Genomic DNA, 26,165 nt, shown 5'->3' with positions numbered 1-26,165 from the left:
ACCAGAGACAGTGCTTCTCTCTGTGGCAGGCTGAGAGAAGCCTGGGTAGCCGGGAGCGCTTCCCAACAGCCAGAGCCTGTGCGGCAGCAGTGTGATGGCCCAGGGATACGGGGCGAAAGGCCTGCGGGAAGGCACGGCCCCCTCTGAATTGCAGCCACCTCAAGGGCCGAACGGCGAGCTCCTGCCCCGGCGGACGGCCCGCTGGTGGGAGCGCCGGGCCCTCACGGGGACCTGACGGGGCCCGCCCAGCCGAGGAGAGCGCGGGCCCCCCTCAGCGCGGGGCCCGCCCGCCGCCCCTTCTTCCCGCCCCTTCTTCCCGCCCCTTCTTCCCGCCTTCCACGTATTCTCGCGGCGCGCGGGGAAGTCTCGCCTCGCGCCGCGCCTCTCGCGGGAGCAGTCGGCCAAGATGGCGGCGGCGCCGGGCCGTTGAGCGGGCCCCGCGGGCGGGCGGGCTGCGGGGGCTTCTGGCGGGGGATGCCGACGGGACGGGACTCGCCGCCGCGGCTCTGAGCGCATCGACCCTCCGGCTGCGGCGAGCCTTCCCGGCGGGGCCCCGCCGCCCGCGGGGCCGCCGCTGGCGATGACCGGAGAGAAGCTGCGCTCGCTGCGCAGGGACCACAAGCCCAGCAAGGAGGACGGGGACCTGCTGGCGCCCGGCGAGGAGGAGGCGGCCGCCGCGCCCGGAGGCATCTTCACCGGCGGGCGCGGGAGCAGCGGCAAGGGCGGCCGCGCCGGGGGCCACCGCATCTTCAGCAACCACCACCACCGGCTGCCGCTGAAGGGGGGGCCGGCGGCCGGCGGGACGGGCCCGCCCGCCGAGCCCGACAGGTGCCCGGCGCACTTCCCCGTGCACGAGTGCGTCTTCAAGGGGGACGTGAGGCGGCTCTCGGCCCTCATCCGCACGCAGGGCATCGGCCAGAAGGACAGCCACGGTGAGCGGCCGGGGGGCGGCGGGGCGGGCCCGGGGCCCGGCGGGGAGGGGGCGGCCGGCCCTGCCGCCGCGCTGAGGGGAGCTGCCCCGGGCTCGGCGGGGGCCGCGGCCTCTCCGCTCGCTCCCGCTCGGCCTGAGGGCTCGGCTCGGCGGCGGGGTCTGCTGGGGTCGGGGGGCGGTGGGGTGTGCGGAGCAGCGCGGCCCCACGCTCGGAAAATCCTTGGGGTTTGCGCGATGTGAGTGGGCACAGTGCCGGCTCTGTGACAGCGCGGTGCTGGGGGAGCTTCCTCCTGCCGGGTGTTGCTTCGTGTCCAGAAACCTGCTTCGTTTTAAAAAAAAAATACTATTTTTTTAAAAGTGTCTGTCACTGGTGGAACTGTCTGTAATATTTTTTGTTTTTTCCCCCAGGCTAAAAAAAAAACAAAACTTTTTTTTAAAAATGCTTTAGTTCTGGGATTTGAAAGAGTCAAAATATTGTTTTCTGCTCCTCTGCAAGCTTGCTTTGGTCATAGAAGTGGCAGTAGCAGAGGTGGAAATACAATCCTCATGCTACTCTAGTGCATAGGTATTTAAAATCTTTCTAGGACATCTTAAAAGAATATGTTTAATTTGGGGAATATTTTACATTGTTAAAAAATAAATTAACCTATCAAGTCAGCTAAAGTTTCATGGTTAGTTTTCATCTCTACGTTTCCTACCTATTTGAAGAGTAACACGATAAGTTTCTACTGGAGAATGGTAAATTACACCGTATGTGGTGTCTGGAGAAGTTGTGATTAAAGGGTACAGTTACGTTCTTTTTATGATTAAGAGATAAATGTTCCCTTTGTTTTACTTAATTGTCCTGTGTAAAATAAAAAGGAACATTAAGGTAGAGCGATCTTTGGGATTGGTACAGTGGGAAGAATAATGTAATTGGGAATTAAAAGCCATGTCTGTGATAACATTAGGCACCCTGAAACGCTATGTGGAGTAATACAGAGCTCAGTTTTCTCAATCAAGACATGAAGGAGTATTTCTTACAACTGTCATAACGTTTTCTAAGTATGTTGTTATAAATATAGCTGCAGATATATTTATCCTGCCATCTTCATTCCAAACGTTGCGGCAGATACTGGTAGAATGAAAGCAACAGACTTGGGAAGAAATTTTCTCACTTAGTGTATTCCTTTTGCTGACTTCTCCCCTACACCTCCTCCAATTCCTCATCAAATAACTCATCATAATAAGCTTAATATCTTTGTGTCGAAGGCGCTTCCTGACCCATCTTTGCTGCACCGTCATCTTCAATGTGTATCACAAACATTGATGCAATCCTTTTTTTAATATATATATATATGCCTATGCACATATAGAAAAAAAATTCAGATGAACGTCTGTGTGCTTTCTCAGTGCTGTTTGCAGCAGGAACACTTTGGGGATTTCTGTCTCATTATCTTCCTCCACGTTTTTACTTTGAGTGTTCCTTTGCTATTAAGTTTTCAAAAAAACCCTCAACAACAAACCCCTTGATGTCTTGCCATACCAAAGGCCTGACTAATATTTCCTTGTTATTGTTTTCTTTCTGCCTGAATCCATTGGTCTCTTGTTTACATATTTGAACTGTGAGTTATTTGGGGATAACTTCATCTTACAGTTGCACTCAGAAATAAGCCAGCAGAATCCTAGTAGATGATAAGGAAGTGACAGAGGGGAGAAGGAACTTCTAGTAAGTTATTGTTTATAATTCAGTCCCATTTTTGGTGTGTGGTTAAGTGTAGAAAAGCCAAGTCCTGTAGGATGTTAAACTCTTGGTGTTCTGATAAAACAAACTCTGTGTCTGTAAATTGGGTGCAGCCTGCCTTCCTCTCTGAGTTAACCTCAAACATTACCCATTGGAAGGCCAGTATCATTATTCCAAAAAAGATGAGTTTATTGGGAGCAGTGTGTATGTATACCTGTTAAATTACTTTTATTTTTACTATACTGTACATTTAAGAGCTTAAACATGTATTCAGAGTAAAAACATGTTATATTCTGGAATAGACAAATCTTATTTCTGAGTTACTCTTGGAAAGCAGACTTGGCTTCCTTGTAGGTGTGCCAGATGCCTAACGAAAGGTTAAAGCTGCACATGCACCTGCGTGTGGACAAGCACTGTATTTTGTGTGCGTTTTTGTGCAGTTTTTGTTTGCACGTGCAGGATTTCAGGCGCTGTTGTATCACTGCTTTCATAAGGCCCTCTAGGCTGTAGGACTTGGGGAGGGAAGCGTCTATGCTCGTTGCCCAAAGCTAGAGATATGGATGAAGTTGTCTTTAGGCAGAAGGGAAAGGAGATTTGTTTATATGGTGAATCAAACTGTTGCCAAAAGAGAATGAATTTGATTGTAACTGTTGAAGTATGTGCCCGTTCATGCTGTAGTCAGTGACTAGAAATGATCACATCAAACGTGTTATTGTTATGATTAAATTGCGTGGAAGTCATCAAAACTACGTCAGCCACTTAATTATTTACAGTGCCCTTTTTATGACAGCTCTCTTGCATAGGTGAGCTGTGTAGGTGTGTGTTTGCACCCTTCTCTCTCTCCAGCAGCTGTCTCCTGTAAAGCTCCTTGTTTCCATGGAATCTAACGCTCACTGCTGTGGCTTGTGCTGTGGTTCATTGGAAACCACAAGCTGTTAAGACCATCCATGCAACTGAAAGAAGTGAAGCTGCCCTCTCCCACCCCCTTGCCTATCCTGGCAGAAACGCTTAGTTGCACTGTGCACTGGCTGGGAAAAATTGATTAGTGTTAAAGTTCACCATTTGTTTCCATCAGACTAATCTTACCTAGAATTACTCTGTGTGCTCTGGGTAGTAAATGCGCTGGAGGAGCCACAGCTGTTCTTGCTGAAGCAACTAATCATGGTTTGTATTTTAGGATCTGTGGAACTTGAAGTTGCAGTGTGATAGAATTGCAGCGGAGCTATTCCCTTTGAGTCCTGTAAATACTGGTACTAAATAATTTAAGTCAGTCTGGGACTTTTATCATCCAAATGCTAGCAAGGACGTGGTAGTGTGGCTCTGTTTCAGCAGCTGCTGGGATTGGGTTTACATTTTCAGATCCCGTCTATCCCAAAGGAGCAGAAGGTAACTTGTCCCGTTGTACCTGCCAGCCAGCTGGGTTTCTGGATGAAATGTGTGGACAGTCTCTGGCTGCTGCCCACTTCAGACCCTGATAAGCTCTGCTGCTGCTACTCAGTGTTGATGGTTGGTGGTTCTTCCTTGATGGGAGATGGTGGCAGCACTGGTCTCATCTTTTCCAAGGCATTTGTCTTCCCTCAGTTTTCCTGGGCAGAGCAAAAGCTTACCTCTGCTTAGACTATGGTTAGACAAAAGAGGAGTCTTTCTGCTTGAACAGCTTGTCCCTTTCTCCTGCTGGGCCGAAGAACCTGAAGGGTGCATGGAGGCCTTCTATGAGCTGAGTGGTTCCTCACCATTCCTCTTCATTTTGTGACACACAACCTTACACAGTTTGGATGGCTTATCTTGATAAGTCGGAGTTAAATTTGCTATTGATAAACCCCATTTTGTGTGGCCCAAAGAGCATCAAGACCTCCCCAGGTTTATCAGCTCTTAAGACACATGATTAGTGATGGAACTGGGCAAAATGCTGTTCCAGGTTTGATTTTTGGATGTGCCAAAGCTAGCATTGTGTCTCAGCTTTTGCCGAGACACTTTTCCTTTGGGGAGAGGGTCCAGGAGGTATTTTTCAGCTTCCTCATCAATAGCTTTTTATTATTTTTCCTCTGGAATCGACAGACTCTAGTTTCTGTGCTTTCTTGGTTATTGTACTGTCTGTTTTTCTGCATGCTCCTCTTCCTTTCCCCCTTGTCTGCTGTATCCAAATTTCCTATCTAGTGTTTGAATTGCATATTTTTTGGTGTGAAGGTGATCATTGAGTACATGAAAAATGTATGCTGGAAGAGCTCTCTGGAGCTAATGTGGTCCAACCTCCTGCTCAAAGCAGAGAGGACACCAGAGTTACATCAGGTTGCTCAGAACCTTGTCCAGAGGGGTTTTGAAATGATGTGTGTTGTCGCACAACTGCTCTTCCGGCTTATCGGCTGAATTAAATCCAATAAAGTTCTCAGGAAAGCTGTCAGGGGCCTGGGTAGCTTCTGTTTGGTTGTTTCTTGCTGGTGTACCAAGCTGTCATAGCTGCTGGAGCTGTCTGGCTCTGTTTTATTCACTGTTTGAAAGGTGGGGTGTTTTTTTAAATTTGAATTTATTTAATTTAATTTATTAATGTAGGAGAAAACTTAGTGTAGAGCTATTTTTATGTATCTATCCCACTGAAGTGCTTGATCAGGTGAGGAGAGCGTTTACCCCTGGCTTGCATAATTTGAATTTTCTGAGTATGTGTTTGGCTTGTTCTCAAGTTTGTTCCTCAATAACTTTATTATTTCAGTCGATTAACAAAGAATGGCTGCATCCAGTATTCTAAATTATGTTTTGGCTCACAGAAGTTACAAAATCTATTAACAGATCTTTTAGATGTACAGTGCATCATCCTTTGCATGTAGCAAGTACTTATTGCTAACGTGATGCTGTAAAGTAACCCTAAAATCAAGTGCATTCGTTGTAATTGCAAAAGAAATTTGTTTTCCAGCAATTTTTCTAACTCCACTAAGAAAATGTTTAAACATATAAACAGAGTAATACAGTTAAATGGAAGAATTTTGAGTCCTTAAGCTACGTAAATAAAATGTGTCAGAATTCTGGTAGCAGCATTGATCCAGAAAAACAACTCTCTGTACCTCACAGTGCACATTTAAGGACAGAAGTACAAAATGTCATAGCATAGCCAGGGAAATAGGGTCATGTTTGTGATATCTGCTAGTAATCTCAGAAGCTTTCTTTGGAAACAAGGCATTAAAATAACCAAAAGGCTTTTTTTGTAGTGAAGTTACTGTTACTTCACAATCTGTCCAATACTGCATTAGTAAAAATTTTATGCTAAATCTTTGAAAAATTAATAAAATAGACTATTAACACTTTCATCAGTATCATATCTTTGAGCAGCTTTTAACCTAGATATGTTATTTGTAAAAATAGACTTTTCAGACCATGATAAGCATAGAGGTTTGGGCTGTCTCTTTCTGGAAGATACAATTGGACCTCCTTGGCTGGAGTAAGTTTCAAGATGTCATTAAAAAAAAGTTCTCTTGGCCCATGAAATGTCTCAGATATATTTATTTTAACAAGTGTAATCCAAATGTTTGCTGAGAAAAATGTGACTACTCTGGTGTATTTTAGTGTGTTCCTTGGTTAGGTCCATGTAACTGTAGTTTCTTAACACGTAACGTTTGAGTTGTATGTGCAAACACCTGAAGGAATTGAATCTAATATCTTTTTATTTCTATTATTTATTTCAGGAAACACTCCTTTGCATCTTGCTGTGATGTTGGGACATAAAGGTAGGTAAAACCATCAATTATGTTAGCTCTTAAATTATCCTGAAGGCTTAGGGGCAAGAGGAAAAAAAAAGATTTTTCATTTTTTCCTGAACGTGATCTTGTGCTTCCAGCTGGTTCAAAGGTGAGGTTTTCTGAACAGAAGATGCCACGCAGATTTAGAAGAGAAAAGTTGGAGAAGAAATCAGAGCTGTTCTTTAGGCCAAAATCGAGGAGCTAGGTAGGGAATGGGGTAGGGTGGAAAGGAGTTGTAGCAGCTGGACTCTTTATGAGCCTAGAATAAGAATGGTGTGTGGACACAGCTCCTCTCTTTTTGCAGATTTAGAAGGAAATTGGGAAACTTGAAATACCACAGAAGACTGAGGAACAACTCTAAGCAGTGGAGGCAGGTGTATGCAAGCCTGCTTCCCCTTTGGTGTCCAGGTGGCTGAAGCAGAGGGATGTATTCAGTATGTGTAGACTTGGTCCAGGCAGATCTCTATTTTAATGTGCAATTAATTCATGGTAGGGAAGGGTTATTAATTTCTGCTTGTGTGATCATATCCTTTCTCCCTGTCAGAACTTTTCTGGTTATTGGTGTGACTGTGTTTGTTGCTGATCTGCTCACCAGAGGTGTTGAACAACCCTGTGTAGTGTTTTCCCAATAACGTGAGTCAGAATAACATCCTCTAGAGTGGAATGACTCTGAGTGGAAGTGTGATCGCTCGCCTGCTTTTTGCATACTCCTTCACTCCCTTGATTGGAAATTCTGACGCACTGCCTAGCTGTTCCCTCGTGTCAGGGCTGCCCTGTGCAGGGCACAGGACAGCCTACAGAACCTCGCAGCCTCTTTATTCACGATGGTTTCGAGGATTCACATACCCTTTGAGCATTTCTTTACAGCAGAATTTCAAGGCACAGGATTTAAATTTCTAATTCAAATAGGAAGTATAGACGTAGACACGTTTCAAGACTGGGAAGAAACCCTGGAGTAGGATTGTTCAGTCTCTGTGACATTAAAATTCTTTTTCACTGCTGTAACCAGAATGGCTTGGCTTCATTCAGCCGTGCGAGTCCTCTGCCTGGTCCGTGGTGCTGCTCCATGAGAGAGCTGTGGTTAACCAAAGCACCTGACAGATCTGGAGAGGGGAGTGCAGGCGATGCAGTGAGCTGTCTTAGGATCTTTTGGTAGTACCTATGAAGTGATTGAAGATCACAGAGAGTGGGAAGTAATTCTGAAGGAAGAAGGGAGAGAGGTGGCCTGTGCAGAAGAAGCAGCAATAGAGCTTGCTGGAGTCTGCCAATATTGGTCTGGCCTGTGATACTTTTTAAATTAAAAAAAAAAAAAAAGGAAGAAAATAAAAAAGATGTGCCAAAAGTTTTTGAGACAGCCATGAGGCAAATGTGTTGTACAAGTGCCTGCCTGCGAGAAGTCACAGATAGGAGGTTTCTGCAACTTGTGAAAAATAGTGCTTTATCAGAACTGCTGTTTTCCAGGGAGGGTCCTAGACTTGGAACAGCCAAAGGAAACAGAGGCAGAAGGCTTTAATTTCTCAGCCTTAAATAAGGCATTTTTCTTTGTAAGATAGATTTTAGTTTTGTAACTACTTCCCCTGTGTTTTCAAGCAATGATGATCCACTATGTAGGTGACTTCTGTTGTGCCTTATTGCCGTGTTTGTTTCAAGCTTTAGTCTGTCACCGTCGTTAGTTGGTAAGTTTTGCACTGTTGGGTGTGGAAGGGGTGGTGTGGTTTTGGTTAAAAGGCAATTATCTGTCACGAAGGGACACTTCCCATATAGCTACAAGTGTCATACCACGTTCATAAATACAAACAATTTTGATCAAAGATGCTGCTTCTAACTAAACAGGTAGAAAAGAGTTTATCAACTTTAATTCAGCATGGTTGAATATTCATTCCAAGTCTCTTAAAATTTGGTTATTTTATGTTTCAGCTCTAGGATAAAAAGCAATCTATTTAGTGCTGGCAGGTTACTTGAATATGGGCTGTCCTCGTGCATAGTATAGTGAGGAGAGGAGAGACATTTCTTCCCTCTACTCCCTTTCTCACTGGCTGCACGTTATGGATTTCAGTTTTGGCTCACCTCTTGGCTTCATTCCATATAGTCAGCCATCCTGTGTGTAAAACCCTAAACCCTTCAGGATGCTTGTGGTGACCCTTTGTCTAGCCTGCCTAGAGCAGGGCTATTTGTGCACGACATCCAGCACAATACCTGGTTTTACTGTTTGGACTTTGAATCCTACATAGTCGTTGATCCACCAAGAACCCCAGGTCCTCTCCTACCTTGCTAGTTTGTCTCGTTGATATCGAAGGTCAGTGTTCTGTCTTTCTGGGGTGATGCATACACAGTGTTCAGCTGTACACAGCAGCATTGCAGCCAGCCTTTTCTGAAGTGCAGGGTGAATTTACATCCTGTTTGTTTAACTGAAAACGTAATCTGGCTGGTAAATGCAAGCTCATTTTCCTGCTCACTGTGCAGTGTTGTTACTGTGTTAGGCACTGTATTTAAGCAACCATAAAAATACCTCTCTGTGTTTGCTGACAAAGTAGTCAGGGCTTTTGTTTGTTTACCACAAAAGCTGGTGAAGTATCTCTTCCTTCCCACTGTGCTTGCCAGTGACTCACGACTGTTGCATCTGGAATGACTCGTACAGTTTCCTGTAACACCTCCAGCAGGAGACTAATCCAGGAAGTTCCTCTGTCCTCATGCCTGCACATCCTATTTGTAATGAGGCGTTTCTTCAGCCTACAGCTCCAGCGTGGTGCTGCTCTATCATTTGCAGATGGGTCAGGTTGATTTTAATGAGATGTGGTGAGGAAACTTTCTGTAGTTAGAAACTGAAGAACCATTTCAAATGAGGACAGCTTATTCAAAACATGGAGACACTGAAAGCTTGCTTCTCTCCTTAATTTTAAGGACTGTTTGTCAGTCCACCATCACCTTTTACCTGTAGACAGAGAAGGGAATGCAAGTTGCGCTGTGACTCTGCTAGGAACTTCTGTGGCTTTGATGAGATGTTAATGTTGCTTTCCCGGCACAGCGTGTGCCTGCTGAGCATCAGGGACAGCATTGATGCACGCTGTTACTGATGCTGTTGATGAAAAATGTACCGTGTTGCAAGTGTACCTCTCTGTTGGAGCACAGGACCATGAGTTGTGTGCTCTGTTACCAGTCCTCCAGATATCCACATCGTTAGTCCTACAAAGCCTGTTGTACAGCCCGTTGTGCACATCTTCTGAGGCTTTCCTAGCTCAGAGCGTGCTTGTTTGCCTGCTTTAGATGCCATGTCACCACGAGATGTTACAGCACATGGAAATGTGTTAGTGCTACAGCTTCCTCTCTGCCTCCTGTACCCGTGATGTTCTCAAGAGTTGCCTAAAGTCTGTGTCTCCGTGCACATTTCTAGAAAATCAGTTCAACATTGACCTTTGGGCGAAGGGGGCAGAGAGAGAGAGAGGGGGAAGACGGTGCACAACTGCCATGTGTGGAAGGCCATGAAGGGTGTCTTGGTACGTGGTTTTGTGCATGAAGTAGAGAGAGCTGACGTAATGTTTTAAAAATATTTGTTACAAAGTTGTGTGTGTGTATATGCACATGCAGAAATACAGCTTTATAAAAAGCAAACTATAAGAAGCAGAAGGGACGTTTCTTCAGTGGTTATGTAATTGGTGGTTGATCACCAATTATGTTCTCAGTGCTAATATTTAACAGGGAAGTGCTGTAAATACTTACATAAATGTTTTTTGTTTGTTTAAAGTTTGAGTCAGAATCCAGAGATGTACTTTGATAACCTGTTTAATATATTGAATATCTACTACTTTTGCTTTATTGTTGCTTCCTTTATTATGAATGATAGTGCTATGTCCTTGATGTTTACTGTAAATAATTATTATTATTTTGTTACAGAATGTGCCCACTTGCTTTTAGCCCATAATGCTCCAGTAAAGGTGAAAAATGCTCAGGGATGGAGCCCTCTTGCAGAAGCCATCAGCTATGGAGACAGACAAATGAGTAAGAAGCTCTGCTTCCAGTTAATCAGAATTTGAGGCCTCATTCAGAACAGGAAAATAAAGGTTTTTATAATAAAGGGGTGTTTATAATACTCCTATTTTAGTTCTCTGAAGAATTTATCTTAATCAGATGAAGTTTTTAATGTTTAAATATGATATGACAAGCTCTACACGTGTCCATTTCCTTGATAAGGAAGAAATTGCGTTAGGACACAATGCTAAGTGGAGTTAAGATTTTGCTGAAAGTGCCTGTAAAAGCTATAAACTGACATTCTCTATTGAAAATTGGAGTTACAAGTCAGAATGGATTGTAGCTGTATGGGATCATCTAAATGGAACTGCTCCACGTGGTCATATGTGTATTTGATGTATCAGTTGGCATTTATGTTGCATCTCAGCAGGCCAGTAGGCAAGTATAGTGATTACTTAATCACTAGAGAAATGAAGTAGTAAAGGGGAAATTATTCTACTGCTCCTCACTAGTGGATGTTAATACTATTTGGTATTACCATGTCCCATAGCAGAAAACTCATTAGATGTTATATATAATTAGTATATTATTAATATATTAATGCACTAGTTTGTAATATACTAACAACATTCTGCATGTCAGCTCCTCACTACTAAAGAGTTTTCTCAGTGGGAGTAGATGTCATGCAGTCTGTAGGCTCGTGTTCAATAACATACATGTGTACCCACACGTTTACTAATAGGCATGTAAAAGACCTCTTGACATGACTGTATTCTTTATATTACAAACAATTATTCACAGAATCACAGAATTATTGAGGCTTTTCTTCCTGTTGTGATTGGAGTAGGCTATGTATAATTACTATAACTTGGAATTTCTCCAAAGTCTGATGAAATGTTACATTTGCATTGTTTTTTCTTTTTTTAAGATGTCAAATAATGACACTAACCTGTAATTAACAAATAGAAAGCTTTACCTTATAGTTAATTTCTGTTCAGTTACAGCACTCCTAAGGAAGCTGAAACAGCAGTCCAGGGAAAGTGTTGAAGAAAAGCGACCTCGATTATTAAAAGCCCTGAAAGAGGTAAGGTCAAGTTGTGTTGACCAAAACAGATTGTGATGGAAAGGAGTGGCTTATGTTCTTAGTATGGATGCTCTGGCAAACTGTGAAAAAGTTTTTTTTTTACTTGCCTTTACAAATCTCTTTTGCTCTTAATAGCAATCTTGGCTTACAGTATCCATTTTAAGGGGTCACAGAATTATATGTATTTTTAAGATAATATTTCCTTCCCAACTTCTAGACATTGAAATAGAAAGGTTTATGTGAGACAGACCTAGTCGTCTTTGCAATCTAAAAGTTAAATACAGATTAAAAATACATCCTTTATTTAATTAGATTTTTAAGGCTTTCTTGAATCTTTTGATTTGGTGAATAATTTACTGGTTTTGTTTAGTCACCAATCATGAATGACACTTTCTTTTCTTGCTTAGTAGTGAATGAGATTTTTTGGTTTAATTCTCCATCTACGTGCAGCAGCCAGTTCTTGAGCACAGTGAAACATTCCTCAGTTTAGGGAAACCAAGAAGAAAAGCTCAGTTTCAAACTGCTGCTAGTGTGCTAAAACTGTGGTTATAGAACATAGGTGTTTATTTCCCTTCAGGTGGGGTGAGCTTCTCCTAGTCAAGTGGTAAAATATGAATGGGTTTGTAGAAAACCAACTATTTATCTTAAGTTAATTAAACCATACGTCTGAAAAGTTGAGCTCAGCTGTGTCAGTGATACTCTATGAACACGCTCTACCAATGTTCCTATGTTTTCCATTGATCCAAGAAAAAAACCAACCTGCTGTCTGTCTAGAAGTGAAAAGCTTTCAGTTTTTGTATGAGAGCAAACAGAAAGCAGACACAGCCTTACTAAAACAGCTCTGCTGTCCCTTATTCCTGCTGGTGCAAGACCTGGCCTAGGGTTGCATATCTTCCTTCTTGTGTGGAGTGGAAGTATGTGGGCACCTCAGTGTGTTACCAACATTTGCTGATTTTAATCAAGTCACCCCTTGCTTTGCTTTTGCTTTGCATACAGTTTAAAGGAGTTGGCTGGCATGTGTTTATGGAGGTAAAGGAATTTATATATAATGACTTAAGCATATTTCCAGTAGGCAAACTGGAATTTGTGTATGTGAATGCTCCTCGCTGAAACTTGACTCATTAATTTAAGCCAGAACATATAGTTCCATGGGGTTGGAGGTGATCAATCAAAGCAAACAAAGAGCTCCATAGGTCTTTTTTGTAAACACATATTTATAATAAATCTTATACAATCCATGGTTTAATAGCTGTGTAAATTATTATTTTTAAAAATTCATTAAAAATGGGTAGTTCAAATGAGTTATGTAATTTTATCATTATTGATTCTACTCTAGTTAACGCTTTGGAAATATTTAAGCTCAGTGTAAATTCAAATACCAACATTAGAGAAGAGGTTTTCTTTGTTTGGCAAAACACAACTTCTGCCTGTCTTTCAGCAAATTTTACCTTTATCATTTCAACTAAAAAGCTTGTTAATATATTCTTCTTTTCATCTCAGCTAGGTGACTTCTATCTAGAGCTTCACTGGGATTTTCAAAGTTGGGGTAAGCAATTGCATGTTCCTTTCGTAGGGAGATGATAGAATCAGTCTTCAGCACGCTTGTTCTCTCAAGCTTAAGTTCTCTTCTGGTTTGCGTGGTGGGAAACTCACAATCCAGTTCTCAAGATCTAAGTTATAAAGAAAGGACAGACAACGATTTTCTGAATTATTTTTGCTTATTAATTTTTGGAGCCGAGTTCTAGTCTGTAATCCAGTGACACAAGGTGAGGGGGAACAAGCTGTTGTTTACTGTAAGAAATTGACTATTAGAAGGGTAAACTATTAAAATGTCTCTGTCTGGTTGATTGGTGTCACTGTAGAGCAGTGGTTTGAACAATTTAGTTGAGTAACTGGACTTGGGGCAGTTAATTTCCTGAATTTCAGCCTGTACTCTGAATGGTGACTGTCAGTTCAGTGCAACTCTGTGGTAGGTTCTTCAAACCCTAGCTGCACCTTGAAGTTTCTTTTATAACAAAGAGACACTGCATAGTGTTTTCTCAATTTCTACCTCATCTGTAGAAGAAAAACCTAAATAAATTAGCAAAAATATATTGACAATGATCAACATGTCTGAATAATGTCAGAACATTCCAAGGCATCCCTTCTTAATTTATAAATGATTTAGCTGTGGCTGAGGACATTTTAAATCATGTCCTGATGCTGAAAGTAGTCTGTACAATTACAAATCAGTTTTGCAGTTATTGAATAGAAATAACTCTGATATTAGTCAGTTGTATTTGAACTGAGATTGTGATGGAAAATGGGTGTGCTGTGTTTGCATTAAAATACATCCAGATTCAAACTGATGTATAAATAGAAATACTTTGCAGAGGAACCTCAATGTCCTGATCGCCTTCTCTCTCCCTTCCTTTAGTGCCTTTACTCTCCCGAATTCTGCCTTCTGATGCATGTAAAATACACAAACAAGGTATAAATATCAGGTAAGTTCTGATTTTACAGTGTGTAAAATATGTAGAAAATTTTGTTCTATTAAAGCTGTTAGCATAGGTGTATGAATTGACTTGTTAGGTCAGATTGGAGTCTGAGACCATTTTTTCCCCTCTCATTTCTGTGTGCTCTTATGAGACTGGCACTGAGTGGAAATAGCTACAGATTCTTTCTTGAAATCAGAGGCCAGCATATGATGAGTATCAAGCAGTCCCCCTTAGAGCTGAAGTGGTCACTAAATTCAGGTTCTTGAACCATCTATTCTAGCAGTAACAGATACGAATTGCTAGAGAGATCACAGAATCCCAGAATCAATGAGGTTGGAAGAGCCCTCTGGGCTCATCGAGTCCAACCATTGCCCTGACACCACCATGGCAACTAGACCAGGGCACTAAGTGCCATGTCCAGGCTTTTCTTAAACCCCTCCAGAGATGGTGACTCCACCACCTCCCTGGGCAGCCCCTTCCAATGGCTAATGACCCTTGCTGAGAAGAAATGCTTCCTAATGGCCAACCTGAACCTCCCCTGGTGAAGCTTGAGGCTGTGTCCTCTTGTCCTATCACTAGTTGCCTGGGAGAAGAGGCAAGATCTTTGTCCTTGGCTCCATCTTCTAGTTATTCAGGTCAGCAGAAGCATTTCTTTTGTGTAGTTGAGGGGAAAGAATAGAAATAGCAACTAAAATAAGTCAAATAAAAAAAAAAATCAGTCTGTTTCTTAGTCCACTCCAAAATTTGGGTCATGTCCTAATATTGTTACTCAAATCAGTGGCTGCTTCTAGTAGAACAGGATGCTGATCACACGGAGTAGTTGTATTTCTCAATGTGTAACACATACTGGCCACGTAAATTCTGTTGCTGCCTCATGCTGGCAGTTTGGAAATAAAGTTTTCTGAAGAAAATGTTACCTTTTCCTATGAAGTTAGTGTAAGAATAGTTTGGAATACGTTTATAATGGTAGAGATGTTATAATGTGAAACTTGTTAATAGCAATTTTTTTTCTGCATCCAGGCTTCACTTATGAAATATTCTATGAAAGTGTAGGCCTTGGTGTGTTTGGTTGTGGTTAAAAAAAATAAAACCAGCTTGCAGACTGAATGTACTAGTGTATTTGAGTGTTTATGGGTAACTTCTTTTAAAGTATTGGTATATTTTCACAGGCTGGACACAACTCTCATAGACTTTACCGACATGAAGTGCCAACGAGGGGATTTAAGCTTCATTTTTAATGGTGATGCCGCACCCTCTGAATCTTTTGTAGTTTTAGACAATGAACAAAAAGTTTACCAGCGAATACATCATGAGGTAAAGATCTGGGAGAATGTGGGGCTTTTACTTCAGAAGTCTGACTTATTTTATTAAACAAAACGTGCCTCTGGGAAAGACCCAAACAAGCTCCAAAGAAATGCAAACCAAAGAAGTTTTTGATCAGTTGTTGTAACTTAAGCTGTGCAGGTGACATAAAATTCTGTTATGAAAAACAGTGCTTTTGAATAGACTCCTAAATGAGGAAAAAGCTAGAGTGTGAATCTCTTGGAAAAATCTTTTATTGTTCTGAATAGGCAAATATGTTTTAAATTGTGACACATTCTACTTTTAATCTTTCCAGTGGGCTTAGTTTAGGTGTCCTCAGGTGGGTTTTCAAGCTTGCTTGCCACTGCTTTGCATCCATTTAGTCACTTTGTGGCCAGTTTAGTTGTTAACAATGCAAGGGCATGACTTGTTAGACCCCTTGTATTTAGTCAAGTGTTTAATTATAGCTTTATCCACCAGTCACTTAAGCATATGGATCTTTGCCTGTGGAAGGGCTGTGGCTGCTGAGCTTCTGGATAAATCACACTTGGATGCTTTCTTTGCATTAATATTTCAGATTAAACTATTTGGTAACCATTTGGCCAGAGCTTATATAAAACAGTTTGAAAATTCAGGAAATGCTAGTTCTGGGCAAAGTTCCAAAGGAAAAAGTTTATTGATTTTTTTTTTTTTTTAATTATTTTTTTTTTTAGAAGAAGTAGTAATCATTATTATTAAGTTCTGTTCAGTGTTTGGGATTTTTTTCTTCTAGGAATCTGAGATGGAAACAGAAGAAGAGGTTGACATTTTGATGAGCAGTGATATTTACTCAGCAACATTATCAACCAAATCAATTACCTTCACACGTGCCCAGACGGGATGGCTTTTTCGAGAAGACAAAACAGTAAGCTGAAAGAAATCTTCACAGACTGCATTACTGGAGCCAAAATAGTTCAGACAGCCTTATGATGATGTGGTTGGGAAGAAAGAAGGATTAAAAGAATAAGGTGTTCAGGACAAGGGAAAAATGTCTCTTGCTACCCACTCCCCCAAAAAATTGTCACTAGTTTGACCACATAGAATATATATGCTGGGCTACCTTCGTAAGAAAAAAGTAGCCTGGAAGAAACGTAACAAACTGTAGGCAGGGGGGAGAACAGATTGTACTGAAAATTACTTCATTGTAGGAGTATATAGTCTTTGCAAATTCATTCCAGGACATGCAGGAAGGATTCTGTGCACTCCTGTGTCAGAAATGCAGGCAGATGGGAGTGTTCTGGGTAGTTCCTTTGGGTCTTCCTTTCCCTGTTATCAGTCTGACTGAGGTACAAGTTCTCAGCTGTGAAAAATTGAAATGGCCACTGTCGTAACTTCTGTGAGTAGGAAATGGCTATCTTGTGATTAGCTCTGAAGGATTTTGTTTTCATCTGGATCTGTTCAGCTAGTGCCATTCATTGCAGGTTTTCATCTGAGCTAGTGTTTCACAACTTTTTTCCTTTTGAATACCAAATCCATATTCTCCATGTGTAAATTATCCTTTAATACAGCTTGATGTTCAAGGGAGTTTTAGTCAGATCTCCCTTGGCCACTCTTAAATTCTTAAACAATCTTTTCTGTTTTAAAAGTTTCCATTGATGTGAAATATCTGTTCCTGATGGAGTTCTTGCATTTGTGCTGTACATACCTCACTGGGGCTGTCCACTGATAGCTCGTGTTGTTGGTTGTGTAAATGACCACATTTCAATCCTGAAGTTATCTTACTGCACTGAAGTGCAATTATTTGGATATACGAGAATTTAAATGGTTTTATTTTATCTTCTCTGAGTCATTCATGTCCAATTCCTTTCATACAGGAAAGAGTAGGAAACTTTCTGGCAGATTTCTACTTGGTTAATGGACTTGTATTAGAATCAAGGAAAAGAAGAGAACATCTCAGTGAGGAGGATATTCTTCGAAATAAAGCTATCATGGAGAGCCTGAGTAAAGGTGGCAACTTAATGGAACAAAATTTTGAGGTATACTTAAGTAATTCTTCACAGTGTGTAGATTTTTTGCATAGGAGAATAATTTTCACACCAGTCATTTAGCAAAATCTATAGATAATGTTTTTATTCTATTTTGATTGTCTTAATTTTTAAATAATAAATATGATCTACAAGTATAATCATGGTAATACGTTAATGAATTATCCTAATCAGTGCACACATTAAGAAATTTCTGTGATTATATTGGATATTTAAGTCTTAATTCGTCTGTCAGTAAAAGATGATGGTTTTGGCTGTGGCAAATCCCTTTAAGTTCTTTTAGATGCAATGTTTATTGTTTAGAATGCCTTTCTGGTTTTCTTTTCACTCATGTTTTCCTTTAGCTCCATTAAAATGGCCTAAGCCTGTTATTATCACCATGAAATCAAGAGCTATTCAGAATGAGCCAGACATCATCTGGGAACATGCATACAGCCTTTTAAAAACGACTAATTTATTTCTGTATTAGCTTGTGCTTTGTTACTTGTCATTCAGACACTTGAACTGATTAACTGATGTGTTAAAACAGCCAATTTCTGTGTAAAATACAGTTTGAGGCCAAATACCTCAATGGAGACTATGAGAGTAAGAGCAGGAGATGGAAAAGCCCAGGGAAGTGTCAGCTCCAAACTGGATAAGCTATATTGCTGTTCGTACAGTTGTATCTTTTGAATGGCAAAATTCTAAGAGAATATAAGGAAAGATCAACAGTTAAGACCTGTTTTTCTGAACAGCCTGTCAGACGGCAGTCGCTCACTCCACCATCACCCAACACAATTACGTGGGAGGAGTACATCTCTGCTGAGAATGGAAAGTAAGTATTTTTGGTTTATTGACATTAACTTCCACAGACACCTTTATATTATTGGTTTGGGGGTTTTGGTGGGTGTTTTTTTGTGTGTTCTCTAGTTTGTGGGTGCTTTTTGTTTATAGTTTTCTAGGGACAGAGGAATGTTGGGTTTGGTGTCTCTCAGTAGGCTGGCTGGGAAGCTGATACCTGTATACATAAACAGTATTGTTGCATCAGCTAGTGATAAAAATATTGGATGGGCATCTACCTGATACCTGTGGCTTGAAACTTAAACATTTTGGAAATATGCACATCTAAGCTGGACTTTTCCTTAAAGAAGATTTTTGACAAATTCATTGCTGTGATTCATTTATCTTTACTTATGATAGTAATAAATAATGCAATTCACCATGTTTAAAATAAGTTTATGACTTAGTGAGACTCTAGTAGCAGCGGCAGTGTACAGAAATGCATGCTTCTGGAATACAAGGACATACAGATCTCCTAGTACCGGCTAGGTCTTTGCAAGACACTCTTCTCTAGGTGTGTAACTAGGCAACAAACAGCTATAACTTAATTAATCTACAGTAGCTTCATTTGTAGAAGATGCAAGCAGTTGAGTTTATTCTCTAGGACTGCATGCTGTCTAGCTGTTGAGTGGAGGACCAACAAGTGTATTGAGTGTCACTTAAGTATCAATAATAAAAGTCCTTTCTCCAAAAATATTAGATCAGCCTATAGTCAGATATTACCGGGAATATGATGGTATTACAGTACAGGCTTACTAAAAAGGCACGTGGATCTGTTTTGGGTTTTTTTTTAGTTTTTTTAAAACTAATTTAATTGTTAATGTATTTGAGATAGAGTGAATGTTCGATCAGAATAAATAGGTTGTGCTTGAACAGCTATTACTATTGGGACAGAAATTATGTAGTAAGATTTTGCTTTAATAATCTGATTAACTGAAGGGAGTTTAGTGGGGAATCTAGGTTTCTAGCTAATATAAAGTAAAAGAGGAAAAGATTTGTTATCTTATTTGCTACTTGTCTCTTCCTCTCATATAACAGAACTTTCTCTCCTGTGTTTTCCAGTATTGCCTTGCAGTGATAGTAGAGTAACTTCTCCTCTTTCTCTGAGATTGTTTCATATTTTAGGCTGAAAGCAAATTCACCTTTTTCTAGTTCAGCTTGCTACTTTGTTCACATATAGACTGTTTTAATTAACGTCTGAAATCAGCTGTATATAGTTCTGGGTAGTTGTCATGTCTTTCTATAGTGTTTATTGATATAATGTTTATGAGGAAGGATTTGAAGATTTTTCTTAAGTCGTTTCCCTGCCTGTTTTTGTCTTGCCTCCCACTTTAGCAGAACTTGGAGTAATCTGTATTAAGATGGTCACTGACTTGTCTTTACTGTGCACAGCTTTTACTTTTAAAGTATTTGCATTATTGTAGGGGATTTTTTACTGACGTTTTCAAACCTGTGTCTTCCTTCTTTCCTGTAAAACCAAGGCTTCACTGAGAGAAAAACTGACTGTTTCTGCCCTCCCCCTTACAGAGCTCCTCATCTGGGCAGAGAGCTCGTCTGCAAAGAAAGCAAGAAAACTTTCAAAGCCACGATAGCTATGAGCCAGGAATTTCCCTTAGGAATTGAATCGTAAGTCAGAATTACTGGCCATGAATGTTATTCCTATGTAGGAAAAGTTTTAATGTGTTGATGAACTGCAGAATTCTTCGTGTCTTCAGATAGGGGAATTTGGCAGTTGAAAACCTGTGAATGAAGTCATGCTGTTGAGCAAGCAAACTTAAAATTAGAGACCTCGGTGCTGGTGTGCCTGTTGTTGGAAGAGCCAGGAGCTTATCTTCCTTGATAAGACTTTTATCATTAACTCTTTGCAATACTGATGTGCCTCACTCCACAGCATTCTAAAACGTTTTTGCCCATAAGTTTTAGCACAAAGTTACGTCCTCTAAACCAACACAAACCGTGTCAGGTTCCTTATGTCCGTGGAGAAGAGGGGTGGCACTATGTGCCTCAGTCCCTTGGTAAAATGAGGACAAGAAATTAATATCTTGATGTTTATTTGTACGCCTGTGGTAATATGATATGGATCACCAAGAACTGAACATGAAGGTGCTGATAAGCTCTAAGGAGATGGGTGTATAAGCATGATGTAATTTTTCAGCTCCTTTTTTATCACCTTGCTCTTTGGGTCATTTTTATCTCGAGGGGAAAGCTTGTGAAACAAGAATTTGTAATGAAATCTGTTTTCCTTTTCAGATTGTTGAATGTTTTAGAAGTAATTGCACCCTTCAAGCACTTTAACAAACTTAGAGAATTTGTTCAAATGAAGCTCCCACCAGGCTTTCCTGTGAAATTAGGTAAGATGACTACAACAACTCTCGTGGCTTTTTATTTCCAAAATGTGTGTACCTATTCATGCAGTATGTTGAGAATTTGTTGAGTTTTGGAAAATAACTCTCTTACATAAGAGTGTGTTGCTGTTAAAGAAAATTTCTACAACATTGCTGTAGATTTCAGGGGAACGTAGTGAAGTTAGTGGAAGTAACATTACGTAGGAAATCTGCAGCTGAAAGGTGAATATAGTCCTAGTCAGGAAGAGTGCTCTGTAATTCACATTTTCCTAGTGCAAGGGTCTTGCTCTAAGAGGAATGTAGATATGCTGAATGTGTTAAAGACTGATGTCAGTCATGAGTTAAGTATTTTGTAGCATTTTTGTGTTTCTTTTTCCTCAAGGATTACTGGTGATACATTGTTCACTTACAAATAAATAGAAAACTATTACACTTAACAAATGGAAACGTGTAGAGCAATTTATTGGTGGTGTAGATTATCACAGCATAAACTGCCAAAAAGTAATAGTACCTTGCATGCCAGTAAGCTGTTTAAGCTCACAGTTCTGGACACACTATATTCTGCCTCCTGTCATATTTGCACAGCTCTGTTTAATGAGGTTTTAATTTTTGCTGAGCTCATTAAGTCAGTTCATAGGCAAGCCAGTTGTACTGAGGATAACTCGTAAGTGTTCAACCTCAGTTCAAACTGGAGAAGGGTTATATTTTAAAGTAAACATTTAAAAGCTGCTGCTTTTCACGTGGATTTGCTCAGCTGAAGCCTATGAATGGCAAGGTTAGTTCACCTTGTGTCATCTTCAGGCTGAGATCACAGAATGACAGAATCAGTGAGGTTGGAAGAGCCCTCTGGGATCATCGAGTCCATCCATTGCCCTGACACCACCATGGCAACTAGACCAGGGCACTAAGTGCCATGTCCAGGCTTTTCTTAAACCCCTCCAGAGATGGTGACTCCACCACCTCCCTGGGCAGCCCCTTCCAATGGCTAATGACCCTTGCTGAGAAGAAATGCTTCCTGATGTCCAACCTGAACGTCCCCTGGCCAAGCTTGAGGCTGTGTCCTCTTGTCCTATCGCTAGTTGCCTGGGAGAAGAGGCCGACTCCCACCCTGCTACAACCTCCCTTCAGGTAGTTGTAGACTGCACTAAGGTCACCTCTGAGCCTCCTCTTCTCCAGGCTAAACACCCCCAGCTCCCTCAGCCGTTCCTCGCAGGTCAGACCCTCCAGACCCTTCCCCAGCTTGGTCGCCCTCTGGACTCGCTCCAACACCTCAACAGATCCTCTGTTTTAAGAGATTAATCTGTATGTTCACAGCACCTTGGCATCAGTCTGCATCAAGAAAGGGAAACCACTGAATGAATAACATTAACAGGTTTTGGATGGTGTGCTGAGTTGGGTGGTGTTGCCATGCTCAGGGTAATGATGGGTAACCCTGTATTTCTGTGCTCTTCACTGTCCTGTTTTGCTTCCCATCCAGATATTCCTGTATTTCCCACCATCACAGCCACTGTGACTTTTCAGGAGTTCCGTTACGATGAGTTTGATGACTCCATCTTCACTATTCCTGACGACTACAAGGAGGACCCCAGCCGTTTTCCTGACCTCTAACCAAACTGGAAGGTTAATGGTGAATAACAATACCAGCGTACCACAGTGAAAGCAAAGGGATGCAAATAGCCCACAGATATAGATAGAAAAGTGGGTCACAAAGAAAGGGATAAACTTAATAATCCAGAAGAAAAGGGAACGTGCATCAAATGACTGATGTACTGATACTCACTATAATGGGCATCTAATCTAGTTCCTGATTTACAGCCAGTCTCCTGATGTGTCCCTCACACTTTTGTATGTCCAGTACTGCAAGCGTGGTAGTCTGACACCTCGATGACCCTGAGAATATTTAACAGCTGTGAGGACTGTCATTCGTTTTTAAATTTTATACATTTCTTGGTGATACAAAAAGCACTCCTGGACCATTAGCATAAAAGGTGAAATGTCTTAGCTGGATATTAGCCCTCCAAAACATCCCACCATACTTAAGATGACCATATTATATTCTTTCAAGCTTTGTTTTCATGAATTGTAAACTATGTATCATTATGTATAGTTCAGTAATTTGAATGTTAGGTGAGCGTCTATTAGAAGGAATGCGTTTTCTGTAGGTGAATGAACCAAATGGCATCCGTTAAACAACTGCATTTTCCTACTGCAATACACTTCAGAACTAGCACTGGCTCTGCAGGGAAGCAGGTACCTCCTCTAGCACCTTCGTGCGGCCCCTTGTGGTGCTATCCATGTCTCAGAACCCTTCGTTTTGTCACTGAGCTCTTTGCTCATCTTCCTTCCGTTGGCTCTGCGCCTGACTCCTCTTCATCATGCCAGCCTGGAAGCCCCTGCTGTGTCCCTGATGCTGTGTTGATGAGCATGCTAATCACAGAGGTTCGTTAGTTGGCGATTGCCACTTTTTTTCTTCTTTTGTCACATTCACTTAGGAGACTTGCTCCATAATGGTTGAGCATCAACTGGGTTATCTCGTATTTGTCTCCAGCAGCCACTCAAAAACATGGGATGTGTGTAAAGAGTTACTAGAACAATAAGCTCAAGCATTAAATCTTCATATAAGAAAGTTTCCCTTGAAGTTAATTAATTGTAGTGCACATTGAATAGGGCTCACGTTGGAAGATTTCATTTGCAAATGCTTAGGATGTTTCCAGATTAATTTCCTTCCTCTCAATATTTTGAATAGGTAGGTGCTTCAGTGCTCTGGCTTCTTGAGCTTATTCTCATTCCAAGTGGTTCCAGTCTCCTAATTTGACAATAATCCAGCTTTTTGGTTGGTTAGGAAGAATTTGTGCAAAAGGCTGATGGTGCTATTTGTTTGTATTAAGAAATTTAGATTAAAGTGCTGTGGTGTAATTGTACAAAAATGTAAATATTTTCAAAGTTATATTCTTTGTGCACTGTAGTTAAAACTTTTTCTGGAAATCAATAGAGTTAAGTATCAAACTTTATAATAAAGAGTACCACCAATGCTTAGGGAAGGTAACTGGCCTAACTAGCCAAGCAGGCGACACATGGAGGTGGCTTATCCCAAGGCAATAAAAGCTGACGTGTCAGGCACAGCGACGGGACGTGGAGATACAGGGCTGAAGCAGATGTTCCTTCAACACTTGTGGCATCCATCTGTGTGCAACCCAAAGAGGCTGCTCTGGAGGAGTGCAGTGTCAGCAGGGCCCATGGGAATCCCTGTCAGCAAAGTGCAGATAAACTGGGAAGTTGAGGTTGATCCTCTTCCAGCATCGCTACAGACCTGCGAGTTTGACAGGTGGGTAACGCTCACTCTGCAGCCTGTGATCGATACACTGGAGTTACTAATGCAAAATCAGATTGAAAATAAAACTATAGGGGAAAAAAGCAAAGGGAAATGTAGAATTGTAATTACTTCTGAAGTACTGTATCAGTAGCGGCTGTTGAACTTGCTCTTCCAAGTAATTATGAATTCCTGAAGTGTTTTAATCTATGGTATAAATTGACACCCAGCTCGTGCTTCTCCTTAGGAACAGCTGAGACCCGAACCATGAGAGACCAGGGTCAAACGAGAGAGGCTGAATTATCCTGTCAGTGCTGGAGGTCAGGATTAAACACCAGTGGGGCCACACCGAGCTTTGTCCAGTCGCCCTCTTTCACAGGGACCCGTTGCAGGGTGGGATGTTTGCTGTGGTGCTGCTGGGTCGGGCCGTGTGCTGGGTGGGGGCCTGCTGGGAGTGCAGGTGCTGGAGGGGTACCGAGTTCCTTGGAAACCTCAGCACACGCAGAACGTTTCCATAAGGTGAATGTTAGAAATCCTTTTTCTTGGGATTGCAGGGGAGGAGCTGTGGGTTTTGTGTTCCTTTGGGTTTTTGGTTATCCCAAATGACCGTGGCAGAGCCGGCTGATGCGGGAGGGAGCGTTCATAGCTGGAGCTCTGTGTTTGGGCATACAGCGATGGGCTGGATTCCAGACTTTGAAAGAAAGAGCAAAGCTTTTTGTGTAGCCTCACGTGAAAGGAGGGTTCTGTCTCCATCTGCCTATAGAACAGCCTGTGTCATCTTTGGTGGCCAGTGAGGTGTCCGACTCGATCCCACTGCAGCTTGTGGGAGTGTGTTCTGTGGTGTCCATGGACTCTGGCTGCAGGTTTTGTGGGGTTTTTTAACCTTCGTGACTACACAGCCACTAACTTTGATACATTTTAAGATTTGCAGAAACTTTTTAGAGTGGGTTGCTCTATTGAGGCGTGCTCTGATTTGGAGTGTCAGCAGAGTGGACGCAGATGTGGTTGACTTTATTCTTTTTACATTATTACGGTGAACGTCCCCTGCTGCTGCTTCTCCTCTTGCTGCGGAGCGGGGTGACCCCGCTCCAGCCAGGTTGTCCTTCCCAGGTCAGGGGCTGCTCTCAGGTTCCTGTGACAGCCTCGTGAAGCAAGACCCGGTGAATGTTTCTCGGTACATTTCCTTCCAGCTTCTGGTGATGTGTTTTCTGTCTGAAACATTCCTAGTGAGGAGCTGGGAACCCTAAAGCACGGGGACTCTTGGGCCGTGGTTTCCTGACGAACCCTCATGGGTGAGAGGGACGTTGGGCTGAGCCCACCCTGGGGACTCGTGTGGCACAGCTGTGAAGAGGGGTGATCCCAGTGGCGCAGCTGTGCTGGTGCAGTGCTTTAGTGGTGACTGTCCACACTGATGTAAATGTTTTATCCACTATGATTTGTTCTGTTTGTGAGGGTGTTTGTGTCGTGCTGACACAAGGTGCGTGTGTGGGTACGGATGTGTCTGCACGGAGCCTGGCCAGCGCTGGGCGAGGTGGGGCTGGTCCAGAGCTGTGCTGCGGGCACCCCTCTCCTCACTGCTCGGATCTCCTGCGCAGAAAGCTTTAGGGAAGTTAGTGTTGCCAGCAGGATTGATCTAGCAGAGCTTCATTTTTGTTTTCCCCCTTATTTTCCTTCACCCACGCTGGGTGTTAGGGCAGGTTCGGTGCCCTGCAGAGCGAGCGTGGGCGCGCCGCGGCGTTGCGGAGGTTGTCCCGTTTGTGCTGCGCAGTGTGTTGGCTCCGACTTGTTCATTGGCCTCGTGCAGGTGCGGGTGGCCCAGCGTGGCAGCGGGTGGCCCAGCGTGGCAGCGGGTGGCCCAGCGTGGCAGCGGGTGGCCCAGTGTTGGGGGAGCTAAACGCGCCTCTCTGGGCGCAGCAGCCAGTTCGAAGGGGTGTTTCCCTCTGATCTCGCCACATAACTTGTTCCTGATGGCTGTGACTTTTTTTTTATGAATAAGTATTAAAAGGCAGCCATCGATTTTGGTAAACTGAAACAAGAAATTGTTGCAAAAGAATTCCTCGGGTTGTTTCTTAACCAAACTGTTTTACTGGTCTTCCAAACTAGTGCTTTAATTTGTGGCAAAGGGAATGCGTTTTCTTTTTCCTTGCAAGGAGCTGCTGTTCCAGTCACTGTACTCACTTTACTGCAATTCTTGATTTATGTATTGAAAAGATTTCTTACAAAAAAAAAAAAACAAACCTCTGGATATATTTGTGCTGGAAACCCACCTTGTTAAGTTGATATTCAAAGCAACTGTCTGTTTTTTAAATGTATTTGTTCTTGATTTGTAATTCATGCAAGGGTAACTGCATTATTTAATCTGTATTAACAAATCTCCTGTAATGCTGCAGTTTCACATTTATTTTCCTTACAATTTGTAATTATCATGGAAACAATGTCACTTTTTTTGCATTTTA

The 26,165-nt window shown here is 42.0% G+C and overlaps 1 protein-coding gene across 2 annotated transcripts; it reads left to right on the top strand.

The window, feature by feature from the left end:
• Positions 1-414: 414 nt before the first annotated feature.
• ANKRD13C (ankyrin repeat domain 13C) lies at positions 415-26,165 on the top strand. 2 transcript variants are annotated; one of them, XR_011048679.1, is made up of 14 exons: positions 415-932; positions 6,329-6,370; positions 10,274-10,378; positions 11,347-11,432; positions 12,933-12,978; positions 13,849-13,915; positions 15,079-15,223; positions 15,984-16,115; positions 17,065-17,226; positions 17,970-18,049; positions 19,582-19,680; positions 20,305-20,405; positions 21,877-23,724; positions 23,957-26,165. XR_011048679.1 is itself a non-coding variant. In XM_068406850.1 (13 exons), exons 1-13 carry the CDS (start codon positions 581-583, stop codon positions 22,005-22,007), a joined length of 1,548 nt encoding a protein of 515 aa, XP_068262951.1. In that variant the 5' UTR covers positions 415-580; the 3' UTR covers positions 22,008-26,165. The 2 variants fall into 2 exon arrangements, 1 of the variants encoding a protein (XP_068262951.1); XM_068406850.1 differs by having other exon boundaries at positions 21,877-26,165.

Source organism: Nyctibius grandis, chromosome 8, assembly GCF_013368605.1.
Source record: "Nyctibius grandis isolate bNycGra1 chromosome 8, bNycGra1.pri, whole genome shotgun sequence".
NCBI classification, from domain to species: Eukaryota; Metazoa; Chordata; class Aves; order Nyctibiiformes; family Nyctibiidae; genus Nyctibius; species Nyctibius grandis.
This window is presented reverse-complemented; position numbering and strand designations above follow the sequence as displayed.

What these genes read in the sequence shown, in the direction of transcription:
- ANKRD13C (XM_068406850.1), top strand. Translation starts at nt 581, where the DNA reads ATGACCGGAGAGAAGCTGCGCTCGCTGCGCAGGGACCACAAGCCCAGC. An exon ending in CGGCCAGAAGGACAGCCACG is followed by an intron (nt 933 to 6,328) that starts GTGAGCGGCCGG and finishes TATTTATTTCAG; the next exon opens with GAAACACTCCTTTGCATCTT. An exon ending in CTATGGAGACAGACAAATGA is followed by an intron (nt 10,379 to 11,346) that starts GTAAGAAGCTCT and finishes ATTTCTGTTCAG; the next exon opens with TTACAGCACTCCTAAGGAAG.